This window comes from Electrona antarctica (assembly GCF_951216825.1).
Source record: "Electrona antarctica genome assembly, chromosome: 7".
Lineage (NCBI taxonomy): Eukaryota > Metazoa > Chordata > Actinopteri > Myctophiformes > Myctophidae > Electrona > Electrona antarctica.
The window spans coordinates 46,309,589-46,328,694 of record NC_136812.1 but is presented as its reverse complement, the minus strand read 5'-3'; the positions used below and the strand labels follow the sequence as shown (position 1 = coordinate 46,328,694).

Sequence of the window (19,106 nt, the reverse complement as noted above, 5' to 3'; positions counted from 1 at the left end):
TTCTTTTGGAATATGTCAGCGTGACACCCACACCGCAGCACAGGGGTAAATCAGGGTAAATCAGATTGCATCCCATGTCGCTTGAAGCCGGTGATACCGGACCCTACGGGTTAGGGGTCCAAAGGAGCTCAACCCGGGGGGTCCGGAGACGGGCTAAGGCGTCCACCACCCTGAGTCCAAGTTGAGCTAGACCGCATACCTAAAATTAAGGCCCTACCTGTGCCCTCATCAAACCCTGTACACTCAAGACACTGCCACCCTTAGATCTCCATATATGGAGCTGACCTGTTCTGACATTCCATATGTTGTTCTGACCTCATCAAACCCTGTACACTCAAGACACACTCCACGCCAGTGCACGTGACTTCAGGGCGAGGTCGCTTCTCCAACCCAGGCTGGTATAGTATAGTTTGTTGATGCAGTAAAGGATGGTATTTTTGAGTGGTGCTAGCCACTCCAAAAGACAGCAATGTGTGTCGCAATGTCTACGTACATACATGATGTGTCTGTCTCTGTGTCCGAGGCACGGGAACCTGAAACACCTTGCCAATACCACTGGATGGCACTGTTGCACAGCGTCTCACTCACACACACACACACACACACACACACACACACACACACACACACACACACACACACACACACACACACACACACACACACACACACACACACACACACACACACACACACACACACACACACACACACACACACACACACACACACACACACACACACACACACACACCAGTACAGTACAGTACAGTACAGCCCCATTCAGTTCAGACGGGTCTGATGTTTTTCCTCTCTTTGATTTATTTAAAAATGAGAGATGTTTTAAAAGCCCATTAAATTGTCATTTCACTCATCTGGGGACCCCAGATTATACAAATAAAATGTCCCACAGGGACCCACTGGCTGAGGACCAGTGAAAACAGCAGACGTGTGCGGCTCTTCTTACCTTTCGGGCGAGTCGTCCTGCTGATGGACGTTGTTCTCCACCAGGCTCCTGCTGAGGCACGGCTTCACCTCCCCGTCCATCCCTCTCCTATCCTGGGCTGCCAGGCCGTGGGACAGACCGTCCAGAGCCGGGTTCAGGGACCTGGACACACACACGCACACACACACACACACACACACAACAAGGTTAGTTAGAGTTTAGAATGTTTCGTTTGATGTTCATCTTTATCTTGTTACTTTTCAACTTCAGTTTATTTTGATTTTTTTTACTAGTTTAGTTTCGTTTTCTTTTTTAAAGGATTAGCTTTAGTACATTTTTGGTATTTATGTATTTATTTTATTCGTTTTAGTGGTAGTTTTACTTTTCAGCCATTATCAAAAAAAGTTCTGAACTTTGGACAATTTTAGAGCAAAAAAAACTGGTGCAGCTAAAATATTGGACGATTTCATATCCACCCAAAATAGTAGTCTTATGTAAAAGAAAAAATATATATAAGGACATTGTCTCCATAATTCCAGTTAGTTTAAGTTAGTTTGGTAAACATAGTTTTAGTCATCTCATACTGCATCTTCTAAAGCGGAGCAAACCGCTACTTTTCGTTATTTATTTGCCTTTAACCCCGACCTGGACATGTAGGTGTCGGCAGACAGGGGGCGGCGATGGTGCGGCGAGGACGTGTTGGGGGACAGGCGGTTGATCAGGGGGGAGAGGAGGTCTGCGTAGCCGCCGGCCTTGGAGGGCTTGACCAGCCGGTCCACGTGGATGCTGAGGGTCTTCTGCTGGAAGGCGCAGGAGAAGGCCCCGGGGGACAGGTTCTGGAGCCACGACAGCAGCGACAGGTCCAGCTCGTCACAGCCGTTCCCGCACAGCACGTCCACACCCAGCAGCACCTCGCCCTCCGTGATCTCCTCGCCGGTCGCCTTGCTCTGGGAGGTCAGAGGGAAAGCAATCCCGATAAAGATAAAGAGTCAGTTTTGTTGTCATGTCATTGCAGGTCTGCAGGGGTAAATCCCTGGGATTGGGTGAAATGTGTTCCTATCTCCAGCTTTGAGGGTTTGTGTTAACACAAATATTGTCTTAAAGGGACACTTCACTCTTTTTGCAAAAATATATATGTTAATGACGTTTAGAAGCTTTAGAACACTTTCCTGGGGGTCTTTATGTGTGTAATATGTGGTTTTAGATATTTTAGATTGTAGCAGTGAGCCCGGTGTCTCTGATGTCATGGACACTGGGCTCACTTCCTTCCTGGACTACAATTCCCATAATTCTTTGGTGCACTGCTCCTCCTTGTGGATAGGGAGAGGGCTGTCTACTGAGACAACATGTAGTCCAGGAAGGAAGTGAGCCCAGTGTCCATGACATCAGAGACACTGGGCTCACTACTACAATCTAAAATATCTAAAACCACATATTACACACATAAAGACCCCCAGGAAAGTGTTCTAAAGCTTCTAAACGTCATTAACATGTATCTTTCCTCAAAAAGGGTGAAGTGTCCCTTTAACCCAAACATTGAATGCCATTGATAATGAATGGCCAGCTTTGAGTGTTTGTGTTAACACTGTCTTTCTCGCCCCCCCTAGTGGCGAAAAATAAAACTTCTGGGAATTCAGATTATGTTAACACAAACATTGTGTGAACACAAACATTGAAGACGAAGGTGAGGACACAAATTGTGATTGGCCGGAAGGAGATGATGTATGATGATAAGACCGCCCCTCACTTCACAGACACGGGTGCGATTTTGAATTGCACTTGACTAATCCTTGACCATTTCATGAAGAACATACAACAAACATACATTTTAACAGGCGAAGCAACCTGTAAGACACCTCAGTGATTCCCTGGTGGGCCGTGAGGATATTACCCCCAAATATTTGGTGAAACACTACGATTTTATTGACAACATTAATATTTAAATAAAACCCCACATGTGTGAAGTGAGGGGCGCCTGGTAATGTTTGTTTAAACTGCTTGCCTTAGAGCAGTGTTTCCCAACCTTTTTTGTCCCAGGCAGGGCTGGACTGGGACAAAAATTCGGCCCGGGCATTTTCGCGTGAATTTGGCCCAGACCGGCCCACCACAACCAGCGCGCAGATAGGCAACATAATATTATGTGGCCCCCCCCCCCCTGCACTGCACCGCCGGGGGGGGGTCAGGGGGGGCGCTACCCCAGAATGGCAGCACGCCCGGACCTTTCCTGGTGGTCTGCCACCTATTGGCCTGCCGGCCTGCCTGCCTACGGTCGCGGCCCACCGGGAAAATGCCCGGTATGCCCGGTGGCCAGTCCAGCCCTGGTCCCAGGGCACACTTTTCATAGCCTAAAAATCTCAGGGCACACCTAGATATACGGTGTATAGGCCTATCTATATACATACATATGTGTATGTATGTGTATGTGTATATAATATATACAGTATATATATATATATATATATATATTAATCATTCAATATTTTGAGCTAAAGTTCATGGTTCCAAAAAATGAACTATTTTAGTTCTTTTTCGTTCTTTCTTTTTTGAATTATTATTATTACCACAGTACCACAGCCCATATCCATATAGAACCTCAGACTTTATTGAATAAAAAAAACTTTGGGGGATTTAATAATACAAAATTAATTCCTTTAAAAAAAATACATTTTGGAGAAAAAATAGCTCATATGCAATGTGAAATGCCACCTAATTCTTAATCCTTTTCCTTGTCTTTATTATGGGCCAACTTGTGAAAGCTGCATGCTTTTATTGTGAAGGGTCTCAGTTCTCACAGCCTGCATATTTCCACGTGCTGAAAATAGCTGATCGACAAGCTCACAACGCGTTGCGGACGCAACGCGTTGTGAGCTTGTAAATCAGCCATTTTCAGCATGGAACATGTGTATGACGAAGAATAAATCAGGCATCACTGCGCTTCTGTGGAGGGAGGGAGTCAGGGACATATATTGTGTTGGCCGAACGAGGCGATCATGTATGGACACTTGGACAGTTGGACAGCTATTTTTCGTGGCACATGTTTAATCACAACAACGTCACGTTTACTTTACCTCCTCAGTGTTTGGGTCGGGACATGTAGGACTGTATGTGTCTGCTGTCTACGTGCATATGCGCGAAATGTAGCGTCGTCTGGATGCATCTATTTTGCATTAACATTTCAATGGCCGAGGGTCGTTAGAGTCTATTGTTCCGTCGTTATCGCACGTCTAATGGTTAGACGTGTGACAACAACAACGACGCAACAATAGGAAGCCTGCAGCCCAGTAGCTATAATATTGCTTTCGGGGGAGGGTTAGTGTTATTTTCGGTCAAATCAGGCGGCACACCTGGACACATCAAACGGCACAATAAAGTGCCGCGGCACACAGGTTGGGAAACACTGCCTTAGAGTCTAAACAAACATTAGAAAAAGTCCATAGACTTGGGTGCCACATTCCGAAAAGCCCAGACGTTGGGAGTGGTCAGACGGACCAGAGGGTACTGCTGTGAACCAATAAGATTGTATTTAACCCGTCCAGAGACACACATGCAAAGCGCACACAGCCCGTTACCTGACAGAACTCCACGCAGCACTCGTACAGGATGCCTTTAATGAGCAGCTGGAAGAGGCGGTTCCCGCTGGCCCGGAAGCCCGCCTCACTCAGCTTCCTGTCGGCGGGGATGAACTGGGCCACCATGACGCAGGCCTCCTCGAAGCAGTGGACACGCGCCGTGCTGGGGTTCCAGTCCTTGAAGTGGGCGTGCTGGGTGAGGCGGGGCAGCGTGAGGAGCAGACACAGCTGGCTGTAGTCGTCCTTGGCGGGGCAGAGGGCCTCCAGGCTGTGGAGGCAGCGCACCGCCTCCTGCATGCTCAGCTCCAGCTGGAGAGAGAGACGCGTGGGAAGGACAAACAAAACACATGAGCCACAGATGTCACACACTTGTATTTAACTAATTTAAATCTGGTGGATGGCACCCTGGCTCAGGGTGCCATCCAGTCATTCAATAGGCGAAGCATCATATTCTGAAAGCCGTTTCACTCGGAAAGTAAACAAATCTGCTGTGTAACATCATTTACCCACGATTGTCATTTATTCCACCCAAAACATTCTTTTTGTAACCGAGGATCATATCGTTTAGAGAAATCAAGCTTGTTTTGACCCAGAAAGAAGAATCCGAGATATTATGATTCGAAAATCTGCGTCCCCATAGACAGCATAAGCCAGCGGAATTCATTTACATTTTTCTTTTCTTTTTTCCATCGTACCCGAACCGGCGTCTTATGAGTGCGTACAGGACACAGTTGTGAAACGTAATCAATCTATATTAAAAAAGGAAAAGGCCCTTTCGGCGTTGAGCGCCATATGAAAATAGGCGTGAGAAGGCGATATCGGCAGTAATTAAGGTGACAAATCAAAAGGGACAGACCACAAACCAGTACATTTGACTAGGGTCAAATGTACAGTAGTCACAGTTTCTATCTGACGTCCCAGAGCAACCCTAGTTTTCTATGGAAACCGTTTTCGTGTAAAGAGGGCCTAAGACTCAAGTTCCATGACCACTGAATGTTTGATTTCTCTGGTCATTCAACCCGGCGCTGCTGCTCCGACATGGAAAGTCAGCTATGCACTGATTATCTTGAACTTGACCGACTTAAGTGGATGGTCCCCTGCCGTGGTAGTCCAACTGTCTGCTCTGTATCTGGGCCATTAAAGCCCCATTGCTAGTGGGACAAATGGGTGCATGATAACAATAAAAATGCCATTAAATTTAACAAAGAAATAAATATAGAATTGTAATACAATAAACTATTTGTATAGCATTTGCAAAATCAATGTTAAAAAGTGCTTTACACCAGAAATGAAATACACGTGTACTACTACTGTAACAGCTTAAGAGACAGATAAAAAAATACAAAATAAAATGAAATAATAATAAAAGCAACTTCGTAAAAGTGTGTTTCAAGAAGGGATTTAAAACAAGGCACAGATTCAGCGAGCCTTTTCTCTAACTGCTAAAGCCAGGTATCCCTATGTTTTAAGTTGAACACATTTGCTGCCGATAACGCATATTACGTTATTTAATGTTTAATATTGATATAAAAATTACTCGCTAAAATCCATCTTAGCAGCGGCCCGGTTGCTAGGCAACCACACGGCCTGTTTAGAAATATCCTCCCGTTTAACTCACATTTTGAGGGTCTTCCGCTGCCGACATGGCGTTGTTCACACACAGAGCTTCCAGAAATTTCTGCTTCAGAATGATGTAACGAAACCTGCACACAAAATAAACAGTTTAAAGGTCCTTTCAGACTGGTGCATTTTTCTGATATTTTAGTTTTTCCGGCGGCAGTCTGCAGGGACCTTTAGACAAAAAATGCATTGCTTTCCAATCAACATGAATTGGTTTGACAGCACACTCCCGTTACGGATCAGGGCCATTCCAGGAGAACGGTCGGTAGAGCTCCTCAAAGCCTTCACTCCGGAAGGATTCGGGGAGGTGTTCCAGACGTTCCAAGAGGAGGGCCCGGTATTTATCGAGCGTAGACTCTAGGCGGGCGACGCGGTCCTCGTAACCCTTCCCAAAGGTGTCCTCTAGGTAGGTGAAACGGTCCTTGATACCCTTCTCCAGAGCGTTAATACGGACCAGGCGGTCGTCGAAAGCCTTCTCGAGGTGATTGAGACGGCGCTCTAAAACCGACAGTTCGGAACGGACAATGGTCTCCTCCGGTTCAGATTTCCGGTCAAACCTCCGGGGGGGTTCCGCTGGGTTCATTCTGGTCTGATCGTACCGTTGTGTATCACCACGGGTGCAGAATAAATGGAATGAAGCCCGGGGCGAAGGTACAAGGAGGGATCTTCCCGGGAGTAGTAGTTCAGGTTTAAGATCTCTCTGGAGGGTTGTCAATTGTAAATCCTTCGAATCACAAGACAACAGCTCACAAGAGAATGGAGAGCACAGACAGTTTGAGATCCAACAACTATAGAACACAAACAATTATAAAAAAGCAACAATGAACTGGAAACCCAGGCGTGGCGGTTAAAATAGGCAAGCAGGGGAGGAGGTTACATCATGGTTGCGTCACCCGGCCTAACACTTGTTGCTTCCAGCTCGTGGGCAGCATATGAATGAGGTTTGGCCATTATTTCCATAGATGAAGATGTATGTTAAATGGTGCTTTTATATAACGCCTTTATCCAAGGCGCTTTACATAGATTGTGCATCAATTCACCCATTCACACACACATTCATACACCGATGGCGGTGGAAACCATGCAAGGCACCAACCAGTACATCAGGAGCAATTAGGGGTTCAGTGTCTTGCTCAAGGACACTTCGACACTACCTCTGGGGGAGCCCGGGTTTGAATAGGCAACCTTGCGGTTACCATCCAGCCACTCTACCCCTGAGCCACCGCCGCCCCTAATTAATTAATTATTTTATTATATGAAATTAGATTAAAAAAATATATATATCTGTAATTTAGACCATTTGGTGAGTAGACTGTAGTTATAAGAAATAATAATAATACAAATAGACACTGTGATGTTATCGTTACTGTATACGACAGGCACGCACGCACGCACACACACAAGAACAAAAATATAACAAAATAAGTATCCACAATGATTAATTAATTAAGCAGTAAAGACATTTGTTTTCGAAGATTTCAAACATTGAAAATAGCCAATCTTCAAGCTGCCATTTATGCATGATATTGCCATGCGTGAAAGTATAACACAGGGCTTAATTTCGTAGTTGAACCATCTGAACTCAGACAAACACGAATAAACCACGGTGAATAACATGAGGTTGAAATAACGTGTTTGACCAGGAACCAGACAGAAACAGAAGTGTTTGACCAGGAAGCAGACAGAAACAAGTGTTTGACCAGGAACCAGACAGAAACAAGTGTTTGACCAGGAACCAGACAGAAACAGAAGTGTTTGACCAGGAACCAGACAGAAGTGTTTGACCAGGAACCAGACAGAAACAAGCTCACCTCTTCTTGTCAAATTTGTCCATGCTTTCCAGTGGCTGAATGAACTGCAGCACCTCATCCCACTGGCCATCCAGAATGAGCTGTCTGTCAACACATAAATAATAATACATAGAGTAATTCAGTCTTCTCAAAACCTTTTCTAGCACAGGGACATACGTATTTAAAAGACTAAGTTATACTCTGCACTTCTGTGGATACTTGGTGGATTACCGACATTCTGGAGGATCAAACAGAATACATATTCATACTGGAATACCAAATGAGGGTAAAGATGGGGGCAAAGAAAGAGCTAGTGAAAAGCTCCTTCAGGGATGTTTTTGGGGGGGATAATGACCATGTGAGAAGGATTTAAACAGCACCAGGGGACACGTGGACAGGGAATTTAAACGAGTTCTACTAAAATGTAGCGCACCGCACCTCTCTGATCAGGTCAAAACTTGGTACAGACAGAGAATCAATGTATAAATGCATTATTGAAACATCATGGCCACCATTCAGCAAATTCTACACTGGACAAGTGACAATAGTTATTATTTTTAATATGTAAATTAAAAAAGGGGGGGTGTTGGCCTGTCTCCTCTTCTTTGTCCGTCTCCTACGTGAATTGTATTGATATAAAACGTTATCTACTGCCACTTAGAGCAGACTACAGTATGTTCTTTAATTTACAGAGACTCAACAATCCCCCATTCACGAGAAACTCCCCTTTAACAGGAAGTAATCTGGGACAGTATGTGTCTCTAGGTGGGCGGCCATCTGCCTCAGACAGTGGGACAAGACACAAACAAGACACAAACAGGCCTTGGGATCAAACTGTTGGACATGCAACTAGCTAGAGAGGAGAATCCCACACGCTTGGCCACGCACAAATCAGACATGTTATTTTAAGACGTATGCATGAACTAAAATAAAGAGATGAGACATTTGATTGAGTGTAAATCATATGGAATTTCAATATTCTGGTCAATGAAATGGTCATGTAAAAATGATACCGGAAAACCGGCACTGTCCGCAGCCCTGCAAGATAACATGGGAAAAGGACGCATATGAAGTCTAGGCTTGCATTGGCAATGATGCATCTGTACACATGTAATTGCACATGTAATTGTTTGTAGTTTGTTTGATTTACATTGGAGTATGGGCTCACTGAAAGAAAACTACAAGTTAAATGTTCACTATAATGACACCCCCAAAATACAGCCGCCAGTTTTAAAGTGGTTAATTTCACTGACCTGGCATCTCATGTCTAATTAGTCCCATATTAGATGGCTGGAAAACAAGGTAACTGCAGTTATAGAGCGTTGCTCTATAACTGCAGTTATAGAGCGTTATAGAGCTCTATGCTCTATAACTGGGAAAAGGATATAACACCCGGAAAATAATTCCCCGTTCATTTTCCTCATCGACTTTTCAAAAAGTATTTATTTAAATATGTTTACGCCGCGGACAAAGCCAACTCGAGTTGTGACAAATCATGAAAATAAACAATGTTTTGGGCTGATCAAATAATTAGTAAAAAATCACACCCGTGTGAACTGAGTGGTGTAAGGTCTTATATAGACTGATCAGCTGTGGTCTGACGTAATGTCTGACGTAATGAAATCACACCCGTATGAACTGGGTGACCATAGCAACCGTGCTCATTTTTTGAGCACAGACAGACAGACACAGACAGACAGACAGACAGACAGACTAACAAAGCCAGTTGTAGGAGTGGTTTACACCACTCAAAAAAAGATTATAATATATCATTATAATATGAAGGGTGAGGTGCTCCTCGGTATGTGCAAGGGCAGTAGCCGGTGCATGTCGAGGTGTCAAATTCAACAATGAACTTAAAATGTAGTCCTATATTGCGCTGATCAGAGTGTCCACCGTCGCGTCCACCCACAAGGCAAATTTAATACACATTTGTATTTTTATAAACTTTTCTAATTTCTTATCCCTCGTCCCTCTTCTTTACTATTACATCTCTTCTCCATCAGTCTCCCTTTTGAAATATCAATGATCATGATTGACGTTTGGAGCAATACCCTGGTAATCCCGTATTTAACGTCATGAATGTGTGGGGTAATTCCCTGAGGCCAACGTCTGCAGAAATGCAGACTTACAGAAAGCATGCATAAAGTGATCTGAGAAGAGCACTGTCATGCACGTGACAGCTTGACAGCGGGACAGCCCTAAGTCCCTGCAGGCTTCACGTGAACGTGCCTTTAAGTCTGTCAGTCCATGAGGGTACTTAGTGAAGAAATTGGGATAAATTGGGACTGGGCCATAGAATATGACTGTTGGGGATTCGATCATCACATGTGCGAATGCGCCCCCCCGTGGAGAAATTCCTATCTTGTCGTGCTGAATGTGTATTCCATGCTGTGACACGCACAGAAATGAGTCTGCTGGTTTGTATAGTAGTTAATGGATGTGGTTGATGTCTCCTCCATCATGGCTCAGTAAGAAAACTACAGCCAATGACAACCATGTCAGTCACACACACTTCTTGATTGATTGATTTTTCTTTATTTAAGTGTCATGCTTCCAAGGAAGGCCAGCCCATATGGACTTTCATTTTACATAGAAAATGAACCAACATGACAATGATCAAATGAATAACCAACTAAAAAACCCAAGCTTATTACATGGCAGATAACATTAAAACTGAGCAAGACTCTGAACCCCTAATTGCTCCTGATGTGCAGGTTGGTGCCTCGCATGGTTTCCTCTGCCATCTGTGTGTGAATGGGTGAATGTAAAGCACAATCTATGTAAAGCGCTTTGGATAAAAGCGCTATATAAATGTACCATTTACAACATTCAATCTTTGCAATTGTTTGACTACACGGCACGCACAGCAGAAGATGCGGGTATGCTTCACCACCGGAAACGAATGATTTAGCCGCATAGCTCGCATGGAATCGATGTGAACGGGAAGGTGATGTGCGATTGTGCCATTAGGGCACTGGTTCCGACGGGGCGCTACTGGAGTGAGACATCTTGGTTCTGTGCATCGGCTACTGGAATTTTTTGTGGGGCCTTTTCTGGCTTCATTGGATAGTATTAGTGAAGAGAGACCGGAAACGATAAGAGAGACACAGGGAATGACACGCCGCAAAGACGTCGGGGCTTGGGATTCGAACCCGCAACGCGCACTTAGCGTAGGTGCCCGGACTGCTAAGTCACCAGATTCGACCCGGGGCGAGCGGGTTTAGGGGCGAGTGTTCTTGTATTCGTCTCAAATGCGGGGTCCTTGAAATAAAATAAAAAATAACGTTGAGCATCATCCCCTCCCTGTCCCTTCCAGTACCTGAGGAAGAGCATGTCATCCGAGTAGAGCCCGTTGATGACTCCGCTCTCCTTCTCCAGGGCAAGCATGCTGATGTGCAACTTCCTGGAGTTCAGGAAGTCCAGCATGAGCTTAATCACCTCCGCCTCCTTGATGTTGATGGTCTCCTCCGCCGTCATGGTTACCGGGTCACTGCCGTCAGCTCAGGTGACTGGAGGACAGGGAGACGAGACAGGGACGGACAGAGCACCGGAGATGATCAGTGCTTCTCAAAGTGGGTCCCAGGAATCCACAGGGATTCGTCAGGGGGTACCCAGCTAAATTAGCAAACGTATAGCATCAAAATCGCGTATAGCATCAAAATCGCGTATAGCATCGCGTATAGCATCAAAACCTCTTACAGTATATCCATATTTTTACTTTGTGTTTTATTGCGAATTAACTCCCCACTTGATCATACTACAGCGTCACACAATAGCATCACATAAGTAGCAGGTGTACAAGCTCAAAATGTGGCGCTAAGCAACATGGTTTGAGCTTGTAGATCTGCTACTTTTGATATTTTTGAATTTGAAAAGTAACAGTTTGGGATATATGAGGTTTCCACCCGACAGAGAAGAAGATGTACATCAGTTATTTTCAAAAACATGACCTTTCATTTTATGCGAGTACTTTTACTGTAAGTAAAAGTATGTGTTGTTACAAAATACTTTTGTGCCTTCCCTTTCAAGTTGAATACAGGCCGTTTACATAGTGATCGACACTTTTACTAAAGTCTGTAAAGGGCTACTTCTTCCACCACTGGATGACATGATGCAGATGGTCAGATACGCTGAAAACATGCTTCCTCTCTGCAGTGAATGTCAAGTCTCATTTCATCTCATCTTGCAAAGAAAGAAAGACCGAAAGAAAGAAAGAAACATCTTCCTTATTTTTGACCTATCCTTCCAAAATGACCCATATGACCATGCTGCTTGCAGTTGCATTCATTATTTGAATAACAACGTTTTGAATGATCTCCTACAGAGAGGTGTAACAACACAAATGCTGATTCTGATGCGTTCACAGTACTTAATAATAATAATAATAATAATAGAGTGAATAGAAATGTGTTGACACTATCAACAGGGATAACATGGGAAGGGTGCCTAGGGTACCTATTTCTCTCTAGGTTCTAAAGGACAAGCATGAGCTTATCACCACCACTATGCATATTTTCCCATTTTCATTAGGATACAATCACACCTAAAAAGGATGCCCTCTCTGACTCACACACCTTTTAAAGGGTTAATCATTGCAACATCATGCAGGCTGCTGTGCTGTGCTGTATGGTGATGCAGTGTGCACTTGCGTCCTGTTTAGAGTCCTATTAGTGCACATGCATTATTTTTTATGTTTATGTCGGTGAGTGAAATAACGAGCTATACACTAATGGGACACTATCACAATCAGTCGAATCGTCCATAAAAGACGAATTGAGTGGCATTTAAATGAAATGGGACATGGTTCATGCCAGCAGCAGCAATGATACTACTACTGCATCACCTGGCAAAGCCGAGGCGTTTTCTGATGTCAGCTACCTTGTTTGTTATCGCTGCTGCATATGGCAAACATACTGCGCAGGCAGTATACAGTAGACCTAAGCAGTAGACACGCTGTTCAGTGTACTTCACAGAACAACACTAATAACACAGCGACAGCACACATAAAACACAATCAGACACAAATACATTTGTGTGACTCAGACTGTCTGTTCCGCAGCATGGCGTTGATGTATTGTAGTCTTCCATGCAGGTGCAGGCATGGACGTTTTTACAAACCTAGGAAAGCGTGTCTGTCTAGGCTATAATGTGTCGCGAATACAATAATTTGTCCAATTAATATCAAGGGCTTTTTTTGCTTAGCGCGATAAAAAATAACTTGATATATTGGACACATTGCAGCGTGTGTTGTTTTAGCTGCCAAGTCAACAACACACGCCACCCTGACCCTAGAATCATCAATCCAACTCTCTTTTCTCACTCTCTAGTCTCACCTGTCAGTTGTTTACCGAAAACGCACCACATTAAGGCGAGTCCAGTCAGTCCACCGCCGACTGGGGTCCGCGGACCGTGCGACAGAAACTGCGATGAAAATGCAATCCCAGTAGTTTTAATTGAAAGTGGTTATTTTATCGTGTGGAAAAGCTCCTGACCCGTAGGCTATGTGTCTGTTTTGTCGTATTTCTCGTGTACACAAGTCTGGTTGCCAGCCAAGCCGGGGCGCCGCTGCAAACCACCAATCAACTGAGGCGATGATGTTCCACGCCGCGCGCACGCGCGCACACACACACACACACACACGCGCGCGCACGCACGCGCGCACGCACACACACACACACACACACACACACACACACACACACACACACACACAGTACAATATGACGCACGGCACACCGGCTAGCTCACCTTTATATCAGCAACTTATACAGAACATTAATTGTCATGCACTTTAGGGATAACTAGAAAAAGTGCCCCTCAGGGCACAGGTCTCCACAAAGCCAGGTCAGGTTGTGGCCTCCTGGTGGCGCTATAATAGGCCAATGTGAAAAGGGTGCCATTTCTTCATACGCCTTTGATGGCAATTGGATGATTTGAGGCATTTTGCATTTTGTTCCAAAAATGTGTTTTGCAAAAATCAACCTGTTGGTGGCGCTATAACAGGCAAATGTGAAAAGGGTGGGATATATTCCTCAGCCTAGTAAGAAAATGTGTGAAAGATTTCACGTAAATTGCATGCTGCGTTCATGATTTGAGGCTTTTGTTCAAAACGGGGCAATCTTGCAAACTTTGAAAAATGTGAAAAGCTGCCTCATGGTGGCGCTATAACAGGCCGTTCTGGAAAATGTGGGGCAGAGGTTCATCCAGGGAGTGTGTGTGCAAAGTTTGGCATCGACCTAGCCCTGAAACATGACTGCCATGATAATCATCATGACAGTCATGACGCAACTGCAGCCTGTTTTACGCGATCGCTACATTTACAGTCCAAACGTGTATATAAACATTCCGTTTTCAAATATAAAGTACTCACAATTTGTCCCACGGGTGTTAGAGATTTGTTGGTACAGCGATTAGCATTGCTGCATCCCGCGTTGTTTAATAAAAAGCATTTTTATCCGAGCTGTTTTTTTGCCATTGGCTTTCAACTACGCACCCCTATCGGTCGGGAGGAGTGTGGCAGTTTGAAACACTGGGTGTGTTCGATATAGGCACGCTGACAGCACTGCCAATACAGACTAATAGGCGAGTGCGCTCCCGGTGTGCAACTTTGTATTTCCCAAACGAACCCCGTTTGAGAAAAGTAGCCGGGGAGCTCGGATAAAAATGCTTTTTATTAAACAACGCGGGATGCAGCAATGCTAATCGCTGTACCAGCAAAAACACCTGTGGGACAAATTGTGAGTACTTTATATTTGAAAACGGAATGTTTATATACACGTTTGGACTGTAAATGTAGCGATCGCGTAAAACAGGCTGCAGTTGCGTCATGACTGTCATGATGATTATCATGGCAGTCATGTTTCAGGGCTAGCATCGACCGGGTTAACGGTGCCGGAGATTAGCTGATAACGGACGGACGGAAGGACGGACACACACACACACACGGACGGAGTGCAAAACATACTCTCTCCCCATGCCTTCGGCCTGGTGGAGACAATAATCTTCTGGGAAATCACCGTACCCCACTGCCATGTCCGCTTTTTATAAGCGACTTTGGGCTTGTTTTTAGCTTCCTGCAGTCGCGTGTAAACGCGTGTAAATAGTTTTTTGGGCTTGTTACTTGTTAGTGTGCTTGATTCTCTCGCAAAATATGGCAACTCGTTACAGCGAGGAGCGGGCTAAGATTGCAACGTTAACATAATATTCTTCCTATAGTGATAAATATGCCACACTCCTTTTACATGTGTTCACTGATTTGTCTTATATATCCTGTAACTATCATGACAGGCCTGTATTATCCTCCTTTCCCCTATTGTCCTGTGCCTTTTCATGTCATGTGCACAATAACGCCAAAAGGGTGCAGATTTCATTACAACTCAGGGGGGACAACTTTTTAACTGCCAGCAAAGATATACTGTATGACTGTACATATATTTCTAATACAAATGTCTTCATTAATTGAAGCTATTTTGTGTCATGTCTTCTTGGCTACATGTGGATTCAAGGGGTCCCAAGCTATATTTGTTAATATGTCAAAATTTGTTTAACCAATTTAAGCCCATCGGCTACGTGAAAATAGCCGATCTACAATCTGTTGCGATGCAACGCGCTGTGAACTATTCTCAGAAAATCACACATTTCAAGAACACAAATCTTGTATGGGGTCCCCTGGCACAAAATATTTGGCGTCCTTGAAATGGAAAAAGAGCCACTGTATAGAGGACAAGAGGATGGGAGGATGGTCATACAGCTGTCACACAGTACAATCGTTAATACAGGACAGTGTTCATTTAACTCTGAGCATGTACACATGTAAGTAACGGGTCCATTTGGTTACATGTTGTAACTTGTACACTCCTGGAGTTACATTACAAATGCATAATATACAATTAATATTCATTGACAGGCAGAAGAAACCTTGCATCTGCAAATTGTATCGTCTCCGCCAGGCCGAACGTGTGGCCGAGATGTTTTGCCCCCTGTTTGTTCGTCTGTCCGTCCGTGTGTGTAACAGCTAATCTCTGACACTCACTCACTCACTCACTCACTCACTCACTCATTCACCTCTCTCTCTCTTTCTCGAGCGAGCAGCACCCCAGGCACACATGTTTCAGGTCTGACTGTTATAGCTCCACCCAGGAGACAGAGTTTTGCAAAACATATATTTATCTCCTACAGAAACACCATACAAATCAGTACACACAGTAGCTCTATGGTCATGTGATCAAGACAGATCTATCAGATTTTTCATATTACATCCTGATTGGCGAATTCCGAACATTGCTAGCCCACAATAACCTAGTTGACAGGTCAGGTACTATCCCTGGTGCTATCCCTTTTGAACTGAGGGTTTGCTGTTTTTACATTTCTGTTCAATAAAATTCCATCAATCAAACAAACACAGGTTATGTTTTACATTTCTTGTTTTGGAACAGCGACGACATGCAACATGTGGTGTAAATGAACATGATGATGCGAGAGAAGGTTGTGTACAGAGTGGCGGGGTGTAGTATTTGGAGAAGACCTCATCTTTGGGTCTGTCAGGGTACAGGAACAGTAGGTGGTTGAGGTCGCTGATACGGTCCGCCAGAGAACGAATGGAGAAGTCTTTGGTTGTGTACGGCATGAGATTCCAAACCATTCTCTCCCCTGATGATGATGATTCAGGAAAATTAAAGAAGAAAAAAAGGAAAAAAGACCCATTATGTCTATGGCACATTGACCCATTAAGACCTGGAACGCATCTTTGTGACCATAGCTTTTAAACAATTTAATCATTATTTTAAGCTCTAGCTATTGAAAAATAGCAGCAAAAATCATGAAAATGTGTGCAAATCTTTGAATATATGCGATGGTGATGCCACCAATCAGAGTCGCTGAAGCGCATAGGGAACATACCGTTGGGTTTAGACATCAGCATGTCCTGAGCCTGCTGCTTGTTCACAAAGCCTAAAATAGCACTGAGTGAGAGAGAGAGAGAGAGAGAGGGAGAGAATTCAATTGCCACGTGTTGTCTCTCACCCTGCTTGTTTCATCATAATGCTCCACATTTGCAAGTAGAGGCATACCTCCAGGGTGACATCCAGTCTGTACTGGTTGAGTGTAGCTAATTTACCACACAGATGAAGGCTGTTTGGTTTGCCAATAAAATGAATACGTTCTTTCTTAGCAGTCATTTGATGGAAGAGTGAAAGAGTTACTGCCGGTGACTTCCGTCACTCTCCTTACTTACCCATCATTCCAGTGTGGCTTGAGATGCTTTTTCGTCAACTCCATTACGCCATCGAACCACTGCCAAAATGTGAAGTTCCTCCCTAGCAGGTTTTTCCTGTAAGATGGAGGAGGGAGCTTAAACTGTGCATGCACAGTGGGACGGACGCGAACGGGACGATGTCATATTCGACCATAGGCCTAATATTGCCTCATATATATACTGTATATCACTTTGTTATTAAACCGCTTTTTGTTTTAAAATGCTCATTTTAGTCATGGGTGATATGGCTGACTTGATACTGTAGTGTAGGGGGATATTTCTCATGTTATTTTAACAGCAACTATTGGGGGACTAACTATTAGGGCATTTGAACACTGATGCCTGCCAGCCAGTCACAATGTGGCACAGGGTCTCCATTTGTGGGACACACGCCTGAAGTCTTGGAAATGAGGTTCTGTCCCACGCAAAGTGGGTCATCTGGTCACTCTATATTAGAACAATACTATAAGTGACAAAATTAAGTTTTTATGAGCCAATGAAAATTGCTGGTTTGTGAAAATTCTTCTTTTGTCCCTAAATACATACATGCAGCGTCATATGCGTTTGTAACTGTACAGTATGGTAGAGGGTCATGCCAAATAGCACTGAAAGCAGTCTTACTCCAATAGGTCAAAGGGGGGCGCTATGGCAATTTTTTGAATATGAAACCTTTGAACAGGCATAACTCATGCCTCCTTTGTCCAATTTCATTTGCCAATTCATGGCACTTGTTTCCACTTGTTCCTTGACTCATGGGGAACACATCTGTCACTTTGATCAGTAAGCTCCGCCCTCAGATCTTCTGCCACTTTGAGCAGTTTAAAAAAAAAAATGACATGACCAAAACGAGGACACATACTTGTTACCAAAAACATTGAATGATGTTACTGTTTACAATGAGAAAACTGACTGTGTCCGGATAGCTCAGTCATAACCAACGACTCAGCCCATGACTCTTATTTGTGCATTGTTCTTATTGCGTATTGTCTTCTTTCTTGGTCCCGCCTTATCGCTGCTTGCAGCTATATATATATATATATTTTTTTTTCTTTTGTTTTTTAATAGAGCGGTCCTCTTGTGTCTCAAAATGTAAGAAACATCATAATTCATACTGTTATGCAATGATGTTTATCAAATAAACTTGAACTTGGTGATTCTCAGCTGTCAGCTCTACACATTTTCTGCAGTAAGGCAACTAAACATTACCCTTGTAGGCTAGTTGGTTTTTTTTTTGTCGTCCAACAGTTTCTAAACCACTCAGTGGGAGGAGACTCAAAAATAGCACTGGGGGCGCAAATGCAAAAACTATTGTACGTGATTGTGTTACGCGCAGTCACGCACACGAATCACGTGCACGTAGATGGGGCCTTTTGATTTGGGGTAGCGCCAGGGCCCTCAGAGAGTCATCGTACATCAGCAACCACACTTGTACTTTCCTCAGAGTTTTGTTGATTCTTTTTCTATTTCCGTTGTTTTCATTCATTTTTAAAGTGGGCTTGCTTATTTTGGCCTGGTACTGTATATTTGTTAACATATAGATATATATTAACACATGGACCCGAGCGAGTGCGACGCCCGGCGTGAACTCTGTCAGATCGGCGGTTGGCCCAGAACTGACGATCAGACCGATATGCCCATATATAGGCATAATGGAGTTGTGGTTCAGGCCCGGCGCCATGGGGGTTCCCCTCAGTTTTAAGTTTTTTTTAACATGTTGTTTTACTATACAGGTGTGCCCCCTTGCCACTTTCAACTGGCCCCGGCCCATTGTTCATTTCATCCTGGAGCTGAGCCAGGTTTGTCCAGAACCTTTTAGCCATAACCTTTGACCTGCTTGTCACAGAGACAAAAGATGAGTCTCCTCACTGGACTCGCTTCAGAGTCCTTGTCCTTCATTGCTGTGACTGACAGGAGAGATGATCATA

At 44.1% G+C, this 19,106-nt stretch overlaps 1 protein-coding gene across 1 annotated transcript in view; it reads right to left on the bottom strand.

The window, feature by feature from the left end:
• LOC306926107 (WD repeat-containing protein 47-like) overlaps positions 1–13,480 on the bottom strand; it is a 43,894-nt gene extending 30,414 nt beyond the window's left edge. The window contains exons 1-7 of the mRNA XM_079505368.1: positions 13,262–13,480; positions 11,248–11,437; positions 7,947–8,030; positions 6,134–6,218; positions 4,516–4,824; positions 1,592–1,893; positions 968–1,108 (exon numbers count right to left, since the gene is read on the bottom strand). Of these exons, the coding sequence (XP_079361494.1) occupies positions 968–1,108; positions 1,592–1,893; positions 4,516–4,824; positions 6,134–6,218; positions 7,947–8,030; positions 11,248–11,405 (1,079 nt within the window). The 5' untranslated portion in view covers positions 11,406–11,437; positions 13,262–13,480. The remainder of the gene's footprint in view (positions 1–967; positions 1,109–1,591; positions 1,894–4,515; positions 4,825–6,133; positions 6,219–7,946; positions 8,031–11,247; positions 11,438–13,261) is intronic.
• Between the last annotated feature and the right edge of the window lie 5,626 nt (positions 13,481–19,106).